Source organism: Acanthisitta chloris, unplaced genomic scaffold (genome assembly GCF_000695815.1).
Source record: "Acanthisitta chloris isolate BGI_N310 unplaced genomic scaffold, ASM69581v1 scaffold6376, whole genome shotgun sequence".
Lineage (NCBI taxonomy): Eukaryota > Metazoa > Chordata > Aves > Passeriformes > Acanthisittidae > Acanthisitta > Acanthisitta chloris.
Window position 1 is genome coordinate 39,926 of NW_008676386.1, and position 16,591 is coordinate 56,516.

Sequence of the window (16,591 nt, forward strand, 5' to 3'; positions counted from 1 at the left end):
TCACTAATAGTCACTTTTGTATTCTGATGGCAGATTCCAGTTCAAGAACCAGCATTTGGTGTGAACTCAGACACTTGTGCACTTGTCAGTGGTTAACCTCCACCTTTCTTCTCTCTGTCTTGCTTTTGGAGAATTAACTACTGATCTCTGTGATGGGATTAGCTGCAATTATTCCTCTAGACTTCACTTGGCAATTTTCTATTTGAAGTGTTTAGCCCTGTTGTCATGCCAAAAACTTTTCACTTAGAGCATAGAATAGCCCAGGTTAGAAGGAACCTCAAAAGATGATCTGACCCACCCTTTGATGTATGCCAGACTCTCTTCCATTTCCAGTGCATGTACAGAATGATGGTATGAAGACAATTGAAAATAATTTGTTCCAGACATTACTCATGGATCTTCCCTTCCTCTTTTGGAATTCCTAGTAGCCTTTCAAGATGAAGTTAAAAACAACCCCCAAAGACCTAATTTATCAGAAGAAAAAAATCAAAATTACCCATGCTACTTTGAAGTCTGATGCTCTTGATTTGCTGTAGAAATGGCCAGAAGTAATAAAATTCCTGATGGTTGTTATAGTGATGATGCTGTTTATTTAGGAAGTCTGCTGTTACATTTGCATTTCCAGCAAAAGAGAATGAATAATTCAGTTTCATAGGACTAAGTAGGATGACTAGTAGTGCTTTCAGGGTTTTTTTTTAAATGTGCTGATTTGGTGCAGGGTTCTTCTTGAACAGACTTCCAGGAAAATAAGAGAAATATTTGAGAGAGGATTTGGGGAGGGCGGCATTGGATCAAAAGACAGCCTGGAGTGACAACAGAGGAGTTTGTCACAAAGGAGAAGCCAGTGCAGTAACCTCTGCAAGGACAGTATTTACAAGGCTTGAACAAAAAGCAGGACCAGCAATAATCTTTGGCTCCATCTGCTGACATCATTGCCCCTGGGTCAGGGAACCTGTGCAGGTACTATCTGTCTGCAGCTCTTTGCCTAGAAGGGGCATTTTTTGAGAGAGGCTCCTCTGACTGCCTTTGGTAACCTGGAGGGAGAAACACACTTGCTTTTGCTCATTTTTTCAGGATATCATTTCCCAAGATAAATGTATTGATTTTTCTCAAGGGTATGGTAACATTGTCCCCTTCCACTCTTCTTAGATCAAAAATTGTTGTACCTTGCATAGCTGAAAGGCTTTGAAGGCTTCAGTGCCTCTGAAAAAGTGCAAAAAGTGGGTCTTGTATAAATACAAGACTTTTTAAGTTCTCTTCTGTCTCCTGTTTTTCACAGTATCCATGGAAATCTCCATTTAATGTCCTGAACAGATTTCATTTCTTGGTTTTTAGTTTCTTTCAATGAAAAGATTTCTCTATCTAGCAAAGCCAGGGTTATTTGAGAATCACATCAGAAATACAAAGTAAAATGCTGTAATAGGCAGCAACATCTAATTTCTGTGAAAAGTTCTGCAAATCTGCTTGGAATTTGGACCATGTCATTGCTGTATGTGCTGCACTGTGTGTGGAGTGACATTCAGGGCTCTGCAGAGATCAAACCATGACTATATATAATTGAATCATGTAATCATTTCACTTATTACATGTACTCACCTTAGAAATAACAAACCAAGAAAAAGTCTAAACAGTGACTTGGTTTTTTTTCCTCAAGAATTTTCCATAGTTCTCTAATAGAAGATCCATTTCCTGCATTGAGCAGAGACTAACGCTGTTCCTGTGCTCAGTGCCATGAAACAGAAGTGTCTCAGATGTTGACAAAATGGGAACTTTAAAACTGATTTTTCTCTTTCTTATTTTTCTCAATATTGTCTTAGATCACAAATGGATTTTTCACTTGGACACCCGAAGGTCCTCCAGCATTGTCTAACATTGATATTCGAATCCCTCAAGGTACAAAATTGCATCAGATATATAAAATAAGATGTTTTTCCATGAGCACTTGGTAAATCAGAATCTTATATATACCTTCCTCTCTCACAGGTCAGCTAACAATGATTGTAGGACAAGTGGGCTGTGGTAAGTCATCTCTCTTGCTGGCCATACTTGGTGAGATGCAGAAGATCTCTGGGAACATATTCTGGAGCAGGTAGTGCCATTTAATTTAAAATTCTAATTTAATTTTAAAATTCAAGCTTGAGTTGAGTAGTAATGCAAAAAAAGCCCAAAATCTATCCTGGAAGTCAGAGATACACAGATCAACTTACACAGTCAAGGTAAAAACCTTATCCTACATGGTAGTGGGGCACATCAGCAAGAATCTCCAGCCAGGGTGAAACAAGCTGTCTATTCCATTAACAGGAATAGGTAACTATACTTGGGCATTCTGCACTCCAGCAACATAACCTGTGTGAAATTTCAATTTGGTAGGAGTAGTCCCTAGGTGTGTGCTCCATCCCAGCACCAATGTAGTGACTGAGATTTTGAAGAGTGTCTTCTAAGTGGCAGTGACTGACCTCAGAATCCTCCCCCGGTGTATCCTGCCTGATCTGACACAAGGGAGTCAGTCATGTCCTTCCTTCCTTTCCCAAGGGGACACAGCAGCTGTACTCTGACAGTTACAGATGCTACTTGTGACTAACTTCTGTACTGGCCATGAAGGGAGGGGGAAAAATGGTACTGAACTCCAACAGCTTGTCTGTTAGGACTTGGCCTCTTGACCCCCAAGCTAGGTGACAGATGGTATAATATATTGCAACTCCTGTATGTGGTTTCTGGTAAATTGCTCCATCTCTGGTACACTGTTTGATCAATGTGTGTGAACATTTTTGGCCTGTTTATTTTACAGTACTAGACTTCCGAGCCATATAGACTGCACTTTGCCCTTTGGGATATGATTATTTTTAGGTAAAGCTCTAGAAATTGCAGAGGAACCTAGAGATATTATTCCTTTTTTTTCTCACTTATGGGGATGAAGGAACCGTGCAACTTAAATCCATGCACTTTGATAGACAGAGGGTCATTGTTACCCAGTGGGTTCTGCACTGATTTTGTGAAACAGTTCACTCAAATTCCCTGAGTGTTTGTAGAGAGAGTTTATTTATATCCAGCCTTCATGTGTAAGCCAGTCATACCACTCAGAATTGCCCATGCTTTAATAGTAATAGTACAAGAAATGAAGGTTCTCTATTTTATAGGTGAGGAAAATGACACATGTGAAGGTGACCTTTTCAGCTGGTGAGGGAGACAAGAGCAGAAGCCAAAGTTCCAGAATATGCTGATGTATCCATTAGAACATACTTCCATAAGCAGAAAATCAGAGTATGGTGAGGAACCATACAGAATCCCTGCAGCCTTATTAGGTGAACTAATTTCATTTCAGCAAGGCTGTAATTTTTTACAGATGACATAACATGATTAAGAAGTGTAATTTGAATGTCTGATGCTAAACTAAAACAGATGACATGATGGTTCTGATCAGACTGTGTTTTTAAATAGCACTTGTTTAGAAGTGTGTGCTTCACAACAGTGTAAAGGTCAGAACTGGTTTTCATGTCTTCTATATGTGCCAAAGTATCACAAGGTGAAATTCAGTTGTTATCACATTTGCTCTGCTATCTGTCAGATATGTATAAAGGGGCTTGTGGCCGAAACAATCTGAGCACTGTAAGTGCTGACTGCACTGGGACAGATTGTTTTGTCTCATCTTTCAGAGCTGCTGCCATGTGCACTGGTCTGTTCAGAGGGGTAGATGCAGTCAGTGTGGGCTGCACACCTGTGTTGTAAAGCTATCAGATGAGAGCTCTCTTAATTTGATAAGAAAATACTAATGCCTGACCAGGGACATGCAACACTATACCAGGTTCAGGGAGGAGTAGTTTTATCAAGTAATCACCAGAGCTTGTAGTCTTAGCTCAGGCAATGAAATGTGTCTCTGAAATCAGTAAGATCCTTGTTACAGCTCTTTCTTTGGGAATGCTTTGCTTCAGTCATTTATCTTACAGAACAGACCTGAATTAGTTCATCCAAATATCCTTCCCCTTCCCTTCCTCCAAGGTCACAGCTATGAGGATGGAGGATATATCCTGCTGACGTGTCACTCAATGCTCAGGAAATCTGGGTTCTATTCCTGGCCCTTCTCTTAGTCTAAAGGATAACCTTGCACAAGTCATTTCCCCACTCTGTGCCTCCATGCTTTATGAAAAAAAAACAGGATTAACTGCATATCATCTTTACTTGCTTACTATAAAAATTATTTGTTTCAAAACCTTAAAAAGAAATGTAATTTATTCTTGGGCTAGAAGTGGGATAATCAGAAGTGAGCCATGGCCCATTTGTGATTTTTTTGTTGTTTGTATTACAGGGTGTGTCTGGAAGATCCAGCTCAGACTAATGTTTCTTGTCTAAAGCAGGCCAAGAGCATTTCAGCATAAATATTTTTTAATATTAACAAATATAGAGAAAAATTAACAAAAAATAGAGAAATCATTATTTACATTCTGAACAGGTGGTAAATGGTATTGATTTGACTGGTTATTGGGTTAATATATGCCATGCTACTTTCTTCTGGGCAGTATCTCACTTTAAGTGGTCCCAGTTCAAGACTTTTTGGTGTAAATAATACCAGAAAATTGACCTAAATGAGCAACAGTTGACTCAAAATTATGTCATTTGTTTTGGAACAGGACATATATATTTGTATGTGAATCTTGAGTCCTTGTAGTATGCAGGAATTGCTAGATTTAAGGTTTTTAACAGTACATTTTCTTCTTGATGTGGAATTGACTATGACAAAGTTTTAGAGTTCTTTGGATGCCTAAAAAATACATTGATTTTTATAAATATGTGTTCACTGGAGTTTTCAGAAACATCCAGGTACTTAATTTTCTTTAAATTGGAAATAAAGATCTGAAGGCTTGAAAACCTTCAGCAGACTCATCTTTGCATCATTACACATCCACCTGACTTGAAAAATTAGATTTAGACCTCATTATCAAACATACATTACTTTGTCATTTCAGCACTGGTAGGAGATAAAGGCATTCTTAATTGCCAGGAGTATGCAGGGGAAGGGGGAAAAGGAGAGATAAAACAAAGTGGGAGAAAGTGGGTTGAAGAAGTCGGAGAAGTTTTTTTCCAGCTGCAAGACAGAAACACAGGTCAGGGAACTGATATACAAATAAATAGTTGGATACAATACCTGTGGCTGTATAGCAGAATAACTGAGCAGAGGAAGCTGAGGTGTTGCCATGCACTGCTGCACCTCCTGTTACAGAGAACCACTGGTGTCCTGTAAGCATGGTGCTTGGCCCTGCTTCCTGAAAACAAAGTGGCACACTTGTCATAAGCACAGGTGAACTGTGCTCACCATGAGGGATCTTTGCTGCTTGAGCTATGGTGATGGCTTATATGAGCACAGGGCTTTCTGGTGATGGATTATATCAGCCCACACCTTTCTGCCTGTCTCCCAGGCTGGTGTAGGAAAAGGGCACAGTGGAGAGTGAGTTACTATCATGCATAAATACTACATGTTGTAAGCTACCAGTGTGTTCCTCGGGTACGATAGGATGGATGCCTGTCCCTCTTTGGGTTGGGCCATGAAGCAGGAACCAGTGTTTGTGGGTCAGGGTCCTTGTTCAGGGTCCCATGGAAGGCCTTGAAAAGATATTCCATATTTCAGCCTATTGATAGTTTCTGTAAAGAATGTGTTGCTACTTAATGGCATGGAACAGGTGTGTGGATTTTTGGAGAAGGGGCCACTGAGATCACATGGTCGCCAAAAACCAAAGTAGTATAAGGTGACTGTGGAAAAGCTTTGTTTGGTACCCTGACCTTTGGAATAAAGATAGTAGTGGCTTGCTGGTGCTCTCAAATTCGACAATAAATTCAATCTAGATATGGTCATTGCTTATGATGCATAAACTTTATGAAGTGTCTCAAACCAACCTTTTAAACTGCAGGTATAATTTTCTCTCCTAGATATTTATAAACAAATCATGTTGGCATAGAGTTAATGAGACTGTTCTCTTTAAACCATGAAAGACTTTGTTCCTCCTTGAATTTCTTTATACCATTTGGCACACAGATTATTCAGTCTTTTCAATGAACTGAATTTAGCATCAGTAATAAGTACGGCCAGTTATCCTGTCAAAACAACTCTGTAAACATCTTTGAATTTGTTCAAAAATAGCAAAAACAAAACCTGTCTGTCCCTCAGACCTGCCCACACAGGCACATCCCTGCAAGGATAAGGCTGACGCAGAAAGCAGCATGTTTCAAGTCAACTGAAGTTGGGATTTGGGGGTTATATGCTGCCAAGGTGCAGTTACTGTCGTGGAAAAAACCAGCAGCATGAATTACCGTTTTTGTTTCCCAGATTGACCTTTTTTTAATTGAACTGCATCTTTGTCACAGCAGGACTGCTCAGTTCTGTTTGCATCTCCAGGACAGGGTGAAGGTGATCTTATTTGTTGAGTTGAACTAATGTTTATAAAGAAAAAAACTGTCACCAAATTTTTTGCCTGTTAAAATTAAGTCAGTTTGTGTAGAAGGAACAGATGCTGCAGAGCAGCCCCATGATAAGTACTGTTTGCTGCCTGTGCACTAAGTGGAATTAAATAGTTTTTCTTTCTGGGGCAGATTGCCTGTGCTCACTTAAGTAAACAGTCTTTGCTTTCTCTTTGTGATGCAGCTGTACTTCTGACAGTGAGACGGGGGAAGATTTCAGGTATGGTATTGTATGCAGTTGTTGCTCTTTCTGCTAAATCAATTACAGTAGATGGAACCAAAATCTATGGTTAAGATTTTCAGAGTCAGAATTCTGAAAGGCAGTGAAATTTTAACTGCATTAATTATCTTAGGATACAATTTTTGGAACCACCTATGCAAGTTATGAATATAAGAGCTGGATTTTCTTGATGAAAGTATTGCCTTTGGAGATTTTGAAAATCATAACTTTCCTGTATGTCTTTGAAAAATCCTTCTTTTAAAGACTGAAACAATCCCTAATGCTACACCTTAAAAAATAGTATTAAATATTTATAAGTTTCATTTATTAAAGTAAATTCTCCCCATTAGCCTACACTTTTTAGATCCTGTCATAAGTTTATTTTCTCACTTAACATTCTCAGGCACACACAGACTGAGCAGTGTGGAGAGTAGCAGATGAGTCCTTTTGTTGGCACAGGATCCTTGCATGGAAATAATTTTTACCTGGTTAACATAGCTCAGCTTGGATTTTGGCAATATCTACCAATTCACTTAAGAACAAAGCTTTCTGGCTTGTTTGTCATTCTAGTGTGGCACATAAACCTCCAGAATGGTAAACCTTGTAAAAGTGATGATCCTTGGAGTCAGTGAGAACTTTGTTACTGAAATCAGCAGGGGAAAAGTGTCATGTGATGACCCTTTTCTTGACTTAAACTAAACTGTGTGGCTTATAATCATAGAATTATCAAGGTTGTAGGAGATATCTACAATCATCATGTCCAACCATTAACCTGTCACTTGGCTGTAACTCTTAAACCCTAAACCATATCCTCCAGTGTCAGATCCAGACACCTCTTAAACACTTCCAGGAATGGTGACTCCACCACCTCCCTGGGTAACCTATTCAGTGCCTGAACACTCTAACAGGGAAAATATTTTTTCTAACATCTAATCTGATTCTCCCCTGTCTCACCTTAGACCCATTCCCTCTAGTCCTCTCCCTGCAGCCATGGCAGGAGAGACCATTCCCCACCTCTCTGCAGCCCCTGTCAGGTAGTTGGAGAGAGCCATGAGGTCACCCCTGAGCTGCTTCTCAAGACTAAACAACTTCTGACCAGAATATTTTCTTGATTCTGTGATTCATGAACTGTTCCACTGCCTTTTCTTTTGATTTATCAGCTGCTTCTCTCCATCTACCTTATTTCTCAAACTTGTTTCCTGGTTGTCAGACTGAGTCCTGTAACTCTTCTTCTTCCATCTGTGTGTAGTGTAAGAGGGAGTTTCAGGTACCTAATGACTAAGCCTCATGGCAAAGGGTACTTGGAAACCTCGCAGTTCTTTCTATATAGGAGAGACTGAAATTTGTGGGGCAATTTAAAGGGAAACATTTTTAACCCAGTAAGATACAAGAGAAATATGATCAGAATTAGACATTCACATTTGAAACTGTCAGGGGAATGGATGGCAAAGGATGAGGTAACATGCACAACAGTATGGCGAGCATATTAAAAAGTAGGAGAGAATATTAGACTTCATAAAAATTACCTACATTATCATATGTTCTGGAAATCCTAGTTGGTTAAGTGCTGTAGGAATCTCTCTGGTGGTTTGGATTTTTTTGCACTAACATCCTCTAGAACATTTTTGGTGTTCTCAGAAGAGAGTATTCTGAGCCAAAGCCTTGTGTGGTCTTGAGCATTTGCTCATAGGTGTTGAAGGCTTTCTAAAAGGCTGCTTAGTGCTTCTCAAAACCAAAGCTTTCACATGCCTTTTTTAGGTCAATATCATGCAGTACAGATTTTTAGCACCAAGAGAATTTTATTTCTGTTATGCATTTTGCTGTATTTTTAATTATAGCATAGTGGTCATACTCTCTGGTCTTATTTGCACTGTGTAAAATAATTTATTTTTTAAAAAATAAAACTCTTGTGTTTGTTTTCTGCAGCCCAGAGAAAGAATCTCCTGTTGACACGGAATTCAGGTACATTTTAAAAATTTGTGGGAACCTCCAGAGGTCCCTTCCAACCTCAGCCATTCTGTGACTGTGAACATGGTTCAAAAGTCTCTGCACTTAATGAGTTGTTCCTCTTTAAAAGATGAATGGGATGTCTGTGTATGCAGAATTAAGAGCTGCAAAGGCACACTATCAAGCAGTGGAAAGGAGAGGCTACATCTTCATGCTCAGAGCAATTTTTTCTCAATCATTGGGGTGAAAATTTCATACTAATTGAAAAAATACTTCTCTCTTGAGCAGAACTGAATGCTCTTTGAATTAGGTTTTGGGACTGTGGGCTGGGCTGCCTAGGGGATTTTTCTGTCTTATTTTTCTTCGCTTTTGTTATTTCTGTTTCATTTTCCAGTAAAGAGAAATCATAAAACGTAATTAAATTCTAACGAACCATCAGAAATTTGAACTTGGAAGCATGTTAGCAGAGTGGTGGAATTGTGTGTTCTTTCAGGTCATCAACAAAAATTGGATCCTATCAGGACTGCTAAGGAAACTTGGTAAAAGCCTGAACTAATGATCAGGGCAAGTGACCTTAACTGATAAAGAAAAATAAAGTGCATTTTGGCAGCTGGTGATTTGAATTGCTTTCAGGTCCAGCTAGAAAGAGGCTGCCAGAATGGCTGTCTAGCAGACAAAGGTCATGTTTGGGTGGCAGGTCCTACCTTTTTATTGGATTAGCTGATATACCTAGAAAGAAAACAGATACGCTTTTAGGCATTGATCCCTCTTTTGGTCCTTTTCTGGAGAAAGTCATATGCCAATGAGTTTTCCAGCAGTATCAGTTGCTCTAATAAAAGATGTTGCCATGTTGCCTTTCTCTCAGCTCTGCCTTAGTGCACCACAACCAACAAAAGCATTACTACTTTACTAGTAGGCAGATAGTTTCATTTTTAAATACCAATAATAATTCCTATTAAATAAGTGCCATCCTCTTGGCTGTACCTGGTAAGTTGTCCCTTCTGATGGTACATTATGGGGGCAATTCTGCAGGGGAAAGTTTAGCAAATATTTTTTTGTGTTTCTTTTCTATGCCTTTATAGACATAGAAATATTTTACCTGCTTACTTTGTTACTCTAGTTCCCTTCTTAGAATGGGGACAATAAATGTGTTGGGAGTGGAGGGAATTGCCTTTGTGCATGTGTGGAATTCTTTGGGTCTTTCTCAAACACAAAAAATATCTTTTTAGAATGTCCTTCCTGAAATGTGTTGCCTAACTAGTGATCTGCTGTACATATATTTTTTTTTAATTTGAATTCCAGCTCTGTTTGGATAGACTGGTTTTGGTAATTTTCTTCTGCCATCCACACTGCTCAAGAGGCAGCTTTACTGAGCTGGCCTCTCCAAAATCCACCCCACAGCACTAAAAGAGGGAACAGAATGAAATTCATTTGGGTGAACAATTTCAGTATTCTGTTGGAAACTTAACATGTTATCTGTTTCCTTGATGGGAGAGCTATTGATTGTCCTCAAGAAAAGAAATGAGAGTGTTTTTGAAGGCTAATTATCTGTTTCTTCCTTTACAAGAAAATGTTTCCAAAGACTCCAGCTGCTCTGGTAAACTGGGAACTCTTTTGTGTCTGTTTATTTCCCAGGAAAAGAGGCTCAGTAGCATATGCATCCCAGAAGCCTTGGTTGCTCAATGCCACAGTGGAAGAGAATATCACATTTGAAAGCTCTTTTAATAAACAGAGGTAACAGGTTTCAGCACTGTTACATGGTTTATTCCCCTCTTCCCTAAATATTGTGGTCATGTGGTCATGCATGGGTCCCTATCTCCCTCTAGTAACAAACAGACCATGTTTTTCCTGAATGACAGGAGGAACAGGGTTTATCTCACTTGAACTTAAGTGGGAAAATGTTTTCATTTCCAAAGACTGTGGTTGTTTAGCATGCAGTATTCTCACACCTAATGGACCAGTTGAACTCTCCTAGAAGGACATTAGCTGTTTGGGAGTGGGAATTATGTTTATTACCATTTGTTACAATTTCAGTGGTATTTTTAATTGGAAAGCTGACCTAGGATCCTTTTTCTTACCTAAAACATTATTTACTTGCCTGTGATTGAAAGAGATCCCATTAGAACAATTAGTGGCTAACAAATATGTTTTCCACCGTGTGATTTTTCCAGCTGGTTAATTTTTGTTCCTCCACAGGTAGGAAATGTGCTTCTTTAGCAGTATCTGTGTGGATTTTGTTGCCTTTTGTGTTCCCACAGGTACAAAGCAGTAATTGATGCTTGTTCTCTTCAGCCTGATATTGACATTCTCCCTCATGGAGACCAAACCCAGATTGGAGAGAGGGTCAGTAAACAGCTACAGGCTTCTATTTTTGGTTTAGATATAGAGAGAGGGTTTTATTATTTTGTTGTGTTCTTAAAATCTTACGGGTTATTTGGCAACAAAGGTAATCTTTCAGCTAAGTGTATGTTTGGGTCATTAGTCTGAAAGCTCATTGCTCAGTAAACATAGAAACACTGTCATTTATGTGAGGTGCCGTGATTTAAATGTGCTGCTATCAGAATGTTTGACTAATTCTGCAGCTGCTATCGCAGATGTCCTGACTTCACAGGGCATATTTTGGTTTCTTTAGGAGTAACATAAAACCAAATAATTTGTAGATTATTTTAGAGCCCCTTCATTTACAAAAGGGCAGGTGTTTAATCAGTGGCAAACTAAGCTTTATCACATCAGCTAAGATTAGGGAGCGACAAGAAAGGAAACAGAAGTCACAGATTTGTCAGGCATTTACTCTCACATATATTGGCACTATCATAAACAAACAAAAGAACCAAAAAACCCCAGCCTCAAAACACAACAAACCACCCCCCACAAGGCTACATTTAAGGATACATTTCCATGCCTAATCTCCACTTTGACTGTCATCTTAATTTGAAATGGAATAGTTCCCAACCCAATTCATTGTGTAGCCAAGAAAATGTTTTTGACAGGGGAAGGGAGAAGCTGGAGTAGTATCTTTTGGCAGCAGTACGGGCTTAGGAGAGCCTAAGGTATTTGTGAAACTACAGGTGGATCACAGGAAATGTAAGTATCTTAGAGCAGGGTGGTAGCAAGTGACTAAGGTTCAAAACAGGTACAGTGGCAGTGAGGTGATGTCCACCTCAGCATGGTCTGACCTCCTATCTAGCAGTTCCTGACTACAGTATATATTCAAGCTGATATAGTATGGCAATGTATTATAAATTTAAAAAAAAATAAACCCAGGACACACAGCCAGACCCATAAAACTAACTTTTGAGTAGAAGTCTAGTTTAGGCTGTCTGCAGGATGTCTCTGCCACCTACAGCATTATGTCACCACAGCCCTAAGACATTTCCTGTCCCTCTGTATGCAGTACAGCCCCATATGGAGTGATCTGGCTTTTCTAGTAGTTTGTGTCCTGTGTTCCCAGCTGAATTGCAGGCCCACACTTTGGAAAAATTTCTCTGGGTTTCTTTGCCCAGAAAGTCTTCTATGGATAATCCAGTCAGAATATGAATACTCAGTAGATTTATTTTTTTATCTGTCTGATTGCTTTTCTCCTGCTTATCTCCAGGGTATTAATCTGTCTGGAGGGCAGCGCCAACGTATCAGTGTGGCAAGAGCACTTTACCAGCAGACAAATGTTGTGTTCCTGGTGAGTAGGTGCCCTTATGTTTATGTTCCACACAGAAGCACGAGATGAGAGCATTTAGAGTATTTCATGGGTCACACACACTGAACATTCTGTATCGCTGAGCCAAGCCAAATGTGCACTGTTTATTTTGTATCTGCTGTGAGCTAGCCTGCAGGTAAGAAGCATTTTGTAAGTGCTGCAGACAGACAGGTATTACAAATTGAAATGCTGATGTTTCCCCTCTCAGTATATTGAAAATTCTGTCTGGCTGTTGTTTTTATCTTTGGTACTAAGAAATTTAATAGTCTCAACTATATTAATGAAATTCCTAAGCTGTCCCAGGCCTAAAATTAATTGTGTCTGGGTTGTTTCCTTTCTGCAACAAACTAAACTACTTTCCCACCCTGAGCTGCTTATTGTATATCCTGTCCCAGCTTCAACAGAAGTGCTATGGAAAAAGGAGTGAGAGCAGGCTCTAACAACCTCATAGATGAGAAAACAGATGCATCCTACCCACTTGTTAGTAGTGAGCTTGCTGGCTTTCCAATTTTGAACTTCCTTTGTTAGCTCAAGTTTTCTAGGATGTTTGAATACAGCTGTTATGACAGTGAGCCATGAGCCACATGAGATGCACATTTGAGGTCCTCCCTAAAAGTCTGGGAGATTACTTAGACCTTTCCCTGTATTTAGGCTGATCCCTCTGTACTATCTTTGTGTGTAGGACATTTTCCAGGCAATGACCAGAGTTCAAGAGAGTAGAGAGCAGTTGGATCAGATGCTGCAAGTCAGCAGATCCAATATTGGGCTGTAACTTGGTTTTGTTCCTTTTGTCCTTTTGTGAAGGACACTCAATAACCTCCTAACAGTAGTTAGGTTCTCTTACGGTTTGATAATGTAAAAGCACCTATAAATGAACCTTTTTTCAGTTAATTAATCTTTCAAATATAGTCGGAACTCCTATATGTTAGTATTTGCAAACACTCGGTTCTTTTAAGATTGATTTTGTAAGCAAATGCTTATGCAACTTCTCTCTCACAAGCATGAATGTCCTATTTTTTTTAAACTTCTTGTGATCATTGCAGATATGAAAAAGGTCATGTGATAATTCAATGCCTATTTTATTCTTAATTACATTCATTCACTCGGGATGTTTTATTTCTTGCATGTCAGACTAGTCCTGTATCATGAACTGAATTTTTTCAGGCATCTTGTTATCATCAGTGCATCATTATAATCCTATATGGTGACCAGCCTCACCTGACTGCACCGCGCAGTGTGCTGTTCTGTGAGCTGGCAGTGACAGTCCCCAGAGGTGCAGCATCACCTATGAGGTGGCTGTTCACAGACTCAGGGCTCAGAATGATGCTTATGTCTGTGCCAGATCAGAGGAGTGCAGCAGGAAAGCTGACAACATCCAGCCTTGCTCAGAGAGCACAGTCCATACACAGTGGCACAAGGTTTTTGAGAGTAAATTCCAGATCATGGTTGGAAACTACTGTGTTTGAAAAGCAGTTTTAGGTGCTTTATGTTATGATGCTCTGATTTATTAGAATTTCAGTGGTCATATGTCTTAACTGTTGATTTCAGATATTCTGGTATTTGTAGATACATGAAAGCAATGATACTATAGTGTCTAATACACAATATAAATTATTGCAAAATATAAGGGGATTTTCTAAAGGACTCATCTCTTTCCTTATGCCTCTCCCTAACTAACTGGTGTCAATGATGTCACTCAGAAAGCAAAATTAATTCAAATTCACCTCTATTTATCAGCAAACACTTAGAGAAAAGAAAACAAAATTTGATTTTTAAGAAAGCCTTAGTTTAGTCTAATGTCATAGTATGAAAAAATAATACTAAGTAAATCATACAGGCAGTATCACTATTGCAAGCAGAAATACCAAATCAAATCACAAGGTTTGTGATTTCACATAAATAAGATTAGGTAAACAAGTTCCCAAAAGATGGTATAGATTAGTTTATGCCTAAATGAATTGCATATCATCCATTGATTCAATAAGATAGTCTAGGTCATAAAGCAAACATGAGTCATCAAAATGATCAGTATTGCTCCTTTAGTGATTTTTTTCTGATTCTTTGTTAATAGAGTATTGATTTATGAATAAAAAATACCTGAATGCAGTTATGTACAAGGGAAACAAAAATGAGCTCGTTGTCCCTGTCCCTGGAGCAGTTATGCAGTATTTGCCACAGACCCACATTGGGGCATTGCAGTACAACAGAAGCTGCATGCTGCAGTTAGGTGGGCCAGGAACATGTCTGGGAAGAGGAGCAGGTCCCAGAAAGCCTCATAGAATCACAACGTTGACACAGCAAGTGTTACTGCATATCTGAGTGCTCACTGCAAAAGGACAGTTCAAGGTTTGGTACTATGGAATTCAGGAAAACCATTCCTCAGCACAACTTTGATCTTCTGCTGGCTTCATTTGTATGTCTATATTGATCAAACTGGTTCTGCTGGTATTAAACCCTGTCAGTTTCCTTAAATCCCTAAGTTCTTGGCTTCAAAAGCTGCCCCCTTATCCTCATGACAGGATGATCCATTTTCTGCACTGGATATCCACCTAAGTGACCATCTCATGCAAGAAGGGATCCTGAAGATACTGCGGGAGGACAAGAGGACCATTGTGCTTGTAACTCACAAGCTGCAGTACTTGCCCCATGCTGACTGGGTAAGGAAGCTCTTCCCTTTTTTTCTGAGGCACTAACGTGTCTTGCTACAGACAGTGCTTTCACTTCTTTCCACCAAGTGACAGTTTAGCGAGAAGATACATAATGAAGATCATTTGAAAATTAGCCAGTGCTGTAATTTGAAGTTTCCCATCTTAGAATGCCTAAATAAGCTGGATTTTCATAGGCCTGATAGTTAATACTCTTATAAAAGCAGGCTGCATTAAAAATATGGAGTATGCAAAAACTTAGTTTATATTGGAAAACTTTGCTCATATTTTTTAGTCTCAAAACAGTGAAACATTTGAGTAACATATTTGCCTCTGCTGAGATGTTACTAGGAATTTGTGCTGTCACAGAAAAAAATTCACTTATGGATATTGACGTACATGGAAATAAAAGGAAAACCCCAGTATTTCCTTGTGGTTAGTATATAATGTATGAAGAACATCTTTACCCTTTGTATGTTGGCAAGCTTTTAAGAAATGTGTTTGATTGTTATGTTAGGTTTTGTTGTTATTCTTGTAGTTTGGGGGGAAAAATGAAAGTATGCTTTCTGTAACAGTTTGTAATTGGAAATGTCTAAGGTGGAGAAGGAAGTTTGGGGTTTTGGATTGATTTTTTGGCCTTGCACTTGGTTCTCCTACTGCAGCATCCCAGGTCTCCTTGCCCACAGTGTCTGATGACTGCAGTTATACTTCCTAGCAGGACTTCTGTCCTGCTTCACAGCTTGCACAGACTATAGCAGCAGTTTCCTGGTCTCAAGAAGTAATCACGTTTCAGCTGCTGCCTGTGCTTCATACTGGCTTGGCATAAAGTTGCAGACAGATATTAATCTTGTTCTGATGAGGTTTTTGGTGGGCAGCATTTGTCCTTTATGTTGTCTGCTGTGACCTTGTCCCTCAGTTGTACACCATTAGTACAGTTCTCAGCACAATTCTCTTTTTCTGGTTAGTGTGTCTCAGGACACAGGAATTTTTTGCCTTCTTCCTCTCCCTGTGAGGTCCATCTTAATTACCTCTTTTTCATTTGTTATATATTTGCATTTTTTTACATATAGAATTATGGCCTTCTGTCAGTATAGGTGTTTTCATTTTCTTTGTGAATGTCAGACCTGTTTCTAGGTGTTGGTGTTTTGTGAGCTGCTGTATGAGAATTACTTTATTTTTATTATCTTATAAATGTGTTTCAGTAATGTTTTATGAAAAAATAGTATTACAAAGAGCCTGTTTGGAACAGTATTTTCTTCATAAAACAGGAAGAATTTGTGTTAAATTTATAATTTAAAAATATGTATTACAAAATAGTTCAGTTTTCTCCCTAAGTACACGTTTCATTAAGCCTTAGCAATTCTTACCCAATAGATTGAAGAAGGAATATTTATTTTATTAAGGAATTTTAAATACAAATATAATTTGAAGTATATGTTTTGGCCCTCCTAAATTGCTGTAGCAAAACCCTCAGAAGAATTCAAGGTCCAATCCAATTACAGGTTTCCTGAATAAATGGACCACAGAAAGAACCTTGTTTGCTCTATTTTTACCTTTCCTCTGGTGTAAATTCTTAGCAATAAGCAGAATAGATTATTTTCCCACCCCCTGCCCATGGAAATTTCTGAGTTTCCAGGG

At 38.9% G+C, this 16,591-nt stretch overlaps 1 protein-coding gene across 1 annotated transcript in view; it reads left to right on the forward strand.

The window, feature by feature from the left end:
• Positions 1 to 16,591, forward strand: part of ABCC8 (ATP-binding cassette, sub-family C (CFTR/MRP), member 8) — a gene marked incomplete at its 5' end in the record, with an annotated part of 79,495 nt that overhangs the window by 39,336 nt on the left and 23,568 nt on the right. The window contains 8 exon segments of the mRNA XM_009076114.1: positions 1,818 to 1,893; positions 1,984 to 2,089; positions 6,632 to 6,667; positions 8,594 to 8,629; positions 10,250 to 10,348; positions 10,873 to 10,957; positions 12,210 to 12,290; positions 14,828 to 14,965. Of these exon segments, the coding sequence (XP_009074362.1) occupies positions 1,818 to 1,893; positions 1,984 to 2,089; positions 6,632 to 6,667; positions 8,594 to 8,629; positions 10,250 to 10,348; positions 10,873 to 10,957; positions 12,210 to 12,290; positions 14,828 to 14,965 (657 nt within the window).